At 44.3% G+C, this 6,812-nt stretch overlaps 1 protein-coding gene across 1 annotated transcript in view; it reads left to right on the top strand.

Moving 5' to 3' along the window:
* The window catches only part of LOC122562562 (unconventional myosin-Ih-like), a 75,617-nt gene that overhangs the window by 15,996 nt on the left and 52,809 nt on the right, over positions 1-6,812 (top strand). The window contains exons 6-7 of the mRNA XM_043715494.1: positions 4,828-5,007; positions 6,233-6,331. Coding sequence (XP_043571429.1) covers positions 4,828-5,007; positions 6,233-6,331 — 279 coding nt within the window. The remainder of the gene's footprint in view (positions 1-4,827; positions 5,008-6,232; positions 6,332-6,812) is intronic.

Here is a 6,812-nt window from a genome sequence, read left to right as displayed (position 1 = left end):
TTATTCTCTCCCCCGCACTCCCTGTGCTGGGCTCATTCTCTCCCCCCCACATTGCCACGTCTCTGCCACCTGCCATCAAGGTTTGCCAGCTATCTTGTGCCATCCTGGACCTTGATGGTGCCACAATGCTCACCCCACTGGTGTTCCACCCAGCTTACCAGCTGTTCATTGCCGAGTGCCAAAGTCCCACTCCAGGCCAGCCCAGCCGCTGCCATTCTCCAGATCCCAATGCCCAACAACCGAGCTCCCTCCAGAAGGGAAGTTTAAACAAAAAACAGCCAAAACCTAAAGAAAAGAGAAGAAAAAAAGAGAAAAGAAGGAAAAAAAGGAAGACAGTTGGATTGAACAAGCCCCTGGCTCAGAGCCCAAGCGTTGCCTACTCCGGTGTCGCCATCTTGGTCACAGAGGAACAAGTGATTCATTCACATAAACCTTCAGTGGAAATATCCAAAATCTAAACGAGGAAAGAGAGCTTTAAGGCCAAACTTCAGTGTGTTGATGATGAAATGGGGACAGTAACAATGTACTAAGTCCTGATTTCAATCCAGTCAGGTTGTATTTACAGAAAGACATCGAGAGAGATCACAGCACCTTTCCCATTCTCCTGTCAAATGCTCCCAAAGGCAAGTCTGACCTTGTTTTCAAGAAAGAGTGAGATATCAATTTAGAGTTTAAAGGATCAAAGGGTATGGCGTGAAAGCGGGAACAGGGGACTAAGTTGGGTACTCAGCCATGATCATATTGAATGGCGGAACAGTCTCAAAGGGCTGAATGGCCTCCTCCTGTTCTGATTTTATGTCTCTATCATTCGGAGTTAATCACCTCTGTGATGTTCATTAAATATCCTCTAATGGTGTGTGTTACATATTAGAGGCAGAGTAAGATTCCTCTCACTACATTCCATGTTCCCATTGTAATAGATTAGATTAGATTAGATTAGATTACTTACAGTGTGGAAACAGGCCCTTCGGCCCAACAAGTCCACACCAACCCGCCGAAGCGAAACCCACCCATACCCCTACATTTACCCCTTACCTAACACTACGGGCAATTTAGCATGGCCAATTCACCTGACCCTGCACATCTTTGGACTGTGGGAGGAAACCGGAGCACCCGGAGGAAACCCACGCAGACACGGGGAGAACGTGCAAACTCCACACAGTCAGTCGCCTGAGTCGGGAATTGAACCCGGGTCTCTGGCGCTGCGAGGCAGCAGTGCTAACCACTGTGCCACCGTGCCGCCCATAATAGATTCTGGGTAAAGTCTAATCGACACAGCCCCATTTATATCCAAGTCAGGTTCGCTACAATATGGCTAAGAAGTGAACTGAAGTTAGGCTGGTCAAAACCAGGCAAGGTTAGTTGAATTGTGAACTTGGAGAGAGTTATTGTTTCAACTGAGAAGGTTGCACTGAGCATGAGAAATTTAACATCATTGCTATAGGGAGGCTATGTATCAACATGAATAGAACAAACAATATAATGTAAACTGAATGGGAAGATAAGCTGTGAGGACAACACAAAGAGACTGCAAAGATACATAAACAGGCTCTTAACTTAATCCAGGCGATAGAGGAGAGCTAGCAAAAACTGAAATTGCTCCAAAAGCTCAGCAGGTCAGGCAGCATCTGTGGAAAGAAATCACAATTAACATTTGGGGTTGAGTGACCCTTTCTCAGAACTGACCGCTATCCCATGTCCTCTACTTTGGGAACAGTCTGTAAATGGCCATCAGTGAACCTTATCCTGGGTCAGGTTCCTGAGAAGCAGAAATTCTAACCCTGCACTCCCAGAACTGCTGGCCAATCGAACGCCCACAATGCATCCACCATCGGCTTAGGATTGACAGGGGACCCAGGTCACTGGTTAGTGAGAGCTGGGAGTGGGAGTAGCAGGGAGGTGGTGGCGGAGGTTGGTGGGCAACTGCCTCAGGCAGTGAGATAGATGGGGGTTGGGGCTCAGATAAAGAGTTTGGGGATGAGAGCTCAGTAGGTATTTCCTTCTATATGCCAGGTCCCATACACGACGTAATTGCTCACTCAAGGCCATCAATCGGTCTAAAGGCATCCCATGAACCTTCCTACCCCAGGCATAAAGGGGGAAGATGTGGTTAAATGATTGGGTCCCCACTCCCACACCCTCCTGCCTGATTAAATGCTCAGCCTTGGCTCCAAGCTCACCTCAAGTTATGTGCTGGTGGTAAGAAATTTGGTCCTTTAAATGAGGCGACCACTAGGTGGCAGAGGGAGTATATTGTGGGAAATCACGAGCTGATACACTTTTGTTCATAAAATAGAAGAGCAATGATTTGAAATAATTGTTGATGTTCTCAGAGACTTCGGCACATGTATATGAGGAATATAGCAAGCAAGAATGCAGACACAGCAAGCAATTAGTAAGGCAAATAACAAGTTGGTCTTTATAACAAAGGGTTTAGAGTGCAAGAATAAAGACGTCTTGCAACTATTCAACAGAGCTTTGGCATCATCACACCTGGATAACCGTATGCAGGTTTGGTCTCTATATCTAAAGGTACACTGGCAAGGGAGGCAGAACAGTGAAGGTCAATAGGATTAGTCCCAGGTATGAGAGGATTGTCCTACAGTTGGAGTAAATATGGTCTGTATTTTCTGGAACTTAGAAGAACGAGAGGTGATTTCATTGAGACACTATAAGACTCTGAAGGGGCTTGACAGGGAGGTTATTTTTCTGGCTGAGGAATCCAGGAAGTGAAGCACAGTCTCAAGGTAAGGGCACTCTCATTTAATACTGGAGCAAAGAGAAATATCTTCACTCTGACAGCCACGAACCTTTGCAATTGTCTGCCCAGCAGGCTGTGGATGTATTCTCACTGAGTAAATTTAAAGCAGAGATAACCAGAAGATCTATTTCTCAGAGAATTGAGGGATATAAGGACAATGTGGAAAAATGGATTCACAGTGTTGAGCAGCCAGGGTCATATTGAATGATGCAGTCAGCCTTAGAGGGTAAATGGTCAATATCTGTTCCTATTTATTATGTTCCTGTGTTTTATTTCCAATCATATGCTTGTTATAATGATATGTTTCTACATATATCCATGATTAGCATATCATTCTACAACCAGCCACCACAGTATCCCAGTGTCATTAATGTTACAGGTTACACAATCCAATTGGATTTCTGGTTTTCATATTCTCTTGTGTATTTAGATCACATTCAATAAAGACTGAAGAGCAAACTTATTGGCAAAAACGTCCTGTACTTACTGCCACTGGCTTTTGCCTGGGATTTTCAAGCATTTACGCCCAGTTCAGTGTGTTCCGAATATTCCATTGTGTGGATTTTGATGATTCAGACTTTATTTTGTTGCAGACCAGAACAAAGTATTCCAAATGAACTGAGTTGTGTCAAATGCCTGGAACTATCTATAATAGAGGTTGAGTTAAACAGGGTTGAACTGAATCATTGTTTGAAACTAAAAGACATTTGTGACATGCCAGTGATACAATTAGAGACCAGATACCAATTGGACTGTATTTGGTGGAAGGTTAATTTAGAGTGATCAGTGCTGGAGATTGGGACAGAAATAGCAAAGCAACATGGTTAACCTAGTGCGATATAATCATCAGTGAAGATGATTTTTATTCAAAGCTAAATTTCAAACAGTGGGGAATCTTAGCAACACTGCAATAACTCACATTGGGAGTGTTTTTTAAATGTAGAACAACATCCAATTGTAGAAGCACAATTAGGAAATGAAAGAATTCTGTGGGAGTGAAGTTCCCTTGGCACTGCTCCAATAATCTCCTTCATTCTGCCCCAGTATAAGCTTCCTACAGTCCTCCTATGTTCTAGAATAGATCAGCTATCCTCCTGCTCTTTCAAACTAGGTATTATTGCTAAGCTCAGAAGAAATAAAAGGAAACAGTAAAACATGGATTTGGAAATAAAATGATAGCAAAATAGGGAAGATTTGGGCTCCCAATCCCACAGTGTGAACCTTATAAATGGAAAAATATCACAATGTGGAGGGCTGTGGAGGGATGCTTTAAGGAAGGATTCTCAGCATCTAAGCCATTCTTAAAGAGACAATTTAGTAGCTACAGTTCTTGCACTTCATCTACCAGGTTCAGTACAGCTCTACTGCTGACATCTGACAACATATAATACATGGTGATGATGTTGGATGGATATCAGCCAAGTTAGGTTTGTACACAAGGCCCAACTCTATCGGGCTCAGGTAGTAAAGGAGGCTACATTGAAAGTGCACTCATTTAGCCCATTCTGTTTGGAGAGCCAGAAATCATAAACACTGCCTTTTTTTTCAATTGACAGGATGTGGGAGCCATTGGCTGGGTCAGCAGTTATTACCCATCCCTAATTACTCTTGAGAAGGTAGTGAGCTACCTCTTAAACCTATGCCATTAGGGGCCCAGAGCCACTGAAGGAACAGCGAGTTATTTCCAAGTCAGGATGGTGATGGTTTGGAGGGGAATCTGCAGGTGGTGATATTGTTCCACATATCTGCTACCTTTCTCCTTCTAGATGGAAGCAGTTGTGGATTGGAAACATTTATTTTGGCGGAGCCTTGGTGAAATTCTGCAGCACATTGTATGCTTCCTGAGCTTCCCTCAATGGGAAGTGTCCAAATAAAGGACAGGACTGATAGAATAGGGTAAAAATGGCACTCATTTCACCAAAGAGTTTTCAAATCCCACAACTGCATTGAGCGGCACTGGATAAACTCTGGTGTTCATACAGATGTTACAGTGCCATGAGAGTCCTGTCCCCTCTCTATCTGCACTGTCTATCAAACAGCCCATCCCCAACTTGGTCTCTTTCCAGGGTGCCCCAGTCGGGGGCCACATCCTGAGCTACCTTCTGGAGAAGTCAAGGGTGGCCCATCAGAACCACGGAGAGCGCAACTTCCATATTTTCTACCAGCTGCTGGAGGGAGGTGAGGAGGAATTACTTCGCTGGCTGGGTCTAGATCGCAACCCACTGCAGTACCACTATCTTATCCAGGTAAGAACCAGGGGGAAAGTAACATGGTAAGGTGAAAAACACTTCAGTTAGAATTCAACTAAAAGCTAGTATCAACTAATCTTCATGGCAACACCTCCCTCAATCAGAATCCTTTTTATCACTCTATCTCACACAGTATGAGTTGTTGTTCCCTTAGAGATTTGGCATTCTTGTGGTTCTGTCCCGCAAGATGAAGAGCTTCGACTGCTTATCCCCATTCTGCTGCACTCGCGTATCGACTGGACACATGGATATCCAGCTGGTGGCATCTGTCCAAAGCTGAAAGCTTGTTTCCATATGTCTGATCCAGGGGACAGTGTTAGTGTTACTGTCAGCTACAGTTCAAGGCATTCTAAGCGAACACTCTGTCCTCTTCCAATTTTTATATTCATCGAATCACAGGGAGTGTTTGAAACGAATATTGGAGATGTATTTAATGGGAAATGGCACTAGTGCATGAGGGAGTGGAGATGAGAGGACTACGCTGGCAAATGTAGATGAGGAAACGTGAGAGAGAGGCTCAGGTTGAACATGTTTTTGTTCATTCTGTTCATTCAGTGTCATCCCGTGAAATCAACACAGGCAAAGTAAATGGGCAAAATGTGGGCAGTGGACTATAATGTGGGAAAATGTGAAGTTCTCCATTTTGAAAGGGAGAACAATGGAACAGAATATCATTTAGAAGAGAGACAACTGCAGAAAGCTGAATCGCAAAGGGATTTGAGGGTACCTGTGCATGAGACACAGAAAGCGAGGTGCAGCAGGATATCAGAAAGGCTATAATGGAATGTTGGCCCTTATTTCAAGGGGATTGGAATACAAGAGTGGGGAAGTCTGACTGTACAAGGTGCTAGTGAAACCATATCTGGAGTACCTTGAGCACCTTGGTCCCCTTATTTAAGGAAAGATATAACTTCATTGCAGGCCATTCAAAGAGTGTTCACGAGGGCAATCCTTGGTATGGAGGGTTTGTCTCATGAACAAAGCTAAATAGATTGAGACTCTACTCACTGAAGTTTAGAAAAATGAGAGGTGATCTCATTGAAACATACAGAATTCTTAAGGAGTCTTGACAGGGTTAATGTTAAGAGGATGTTTTCTCTTATGGGAGAGTCTGGTACCAGAGGGCATAGCCTCAGATTAAAAGGGGCACCAATTTAACAATGACATGAGGTTCCATTTTCTGTCCCGTGACCTGGTTATTTTTCCTCCTTCCCCTCAATAGGGTGAGTGTGCCAAGGTAAGCTCCATCAATGACAAAAGTGGCTGGAAGACTGTTCGAAAAGCATTGTCTGTGATTGACTTCACCGACAACGACATTGACGTGAGTAACCTTTAGCATCGACTCTCGGGAGTGAGGGGAGCAAGTCCGGATTACAGTACCAATAGCAAGGCTGGGATTTATCACTGTGATTGCCTTTAGGAAACTGAGGGCGGGAGCCACTGTACAGTCTGTGCGATGATGGTACTCCCACAGTAACCATAGGGACAGGCTCCAGGACATTGATTCAGTTACAATGAAGGTGTAGTGATGGCACATGGGAGTGTTGTATAACATGGAGTAGAAACAAGAAGTCACATGACTGGCATGACCCTGATGCTGGGAAATTCTTCCACCTTCTCAGACCCTGTCTCTGACTGCAGATGTGTTGTGGGTGACCAGAATTTCTCACAAGCTGTCCCTTCCAGCACAGAACAGCTGAATTCTTGATGAATACAAGCTGGTGCTGCTGGGTTTCTTCCATTAAGTGTGGACCCCCACTATCCATCAATCAGAATCACTCCCCCAACTCCCCCCCCCCACC

This window comes from Chiloscyllium plagiosum, chromosome 25, assembly GCF_004010195.1.
Source record: "Chiloscyllium plagiosum isolate BGI_BamShark_2017 chromosome 25, ASM401019v2, whole genome shotgun sequence".
NCBI classification, from domain to species: Eukaryota; Metazoa; Chordata; class Chondrichthyes; order Orectolobiformes; family Hemiscylliidae; genus Chiloscyllium; species Chiloscyllium plagiosum.
Note: the sequence above shows the minus strand (reverse complement) of the source record. Positions and strands in the feature narration are given on the sequence as shown.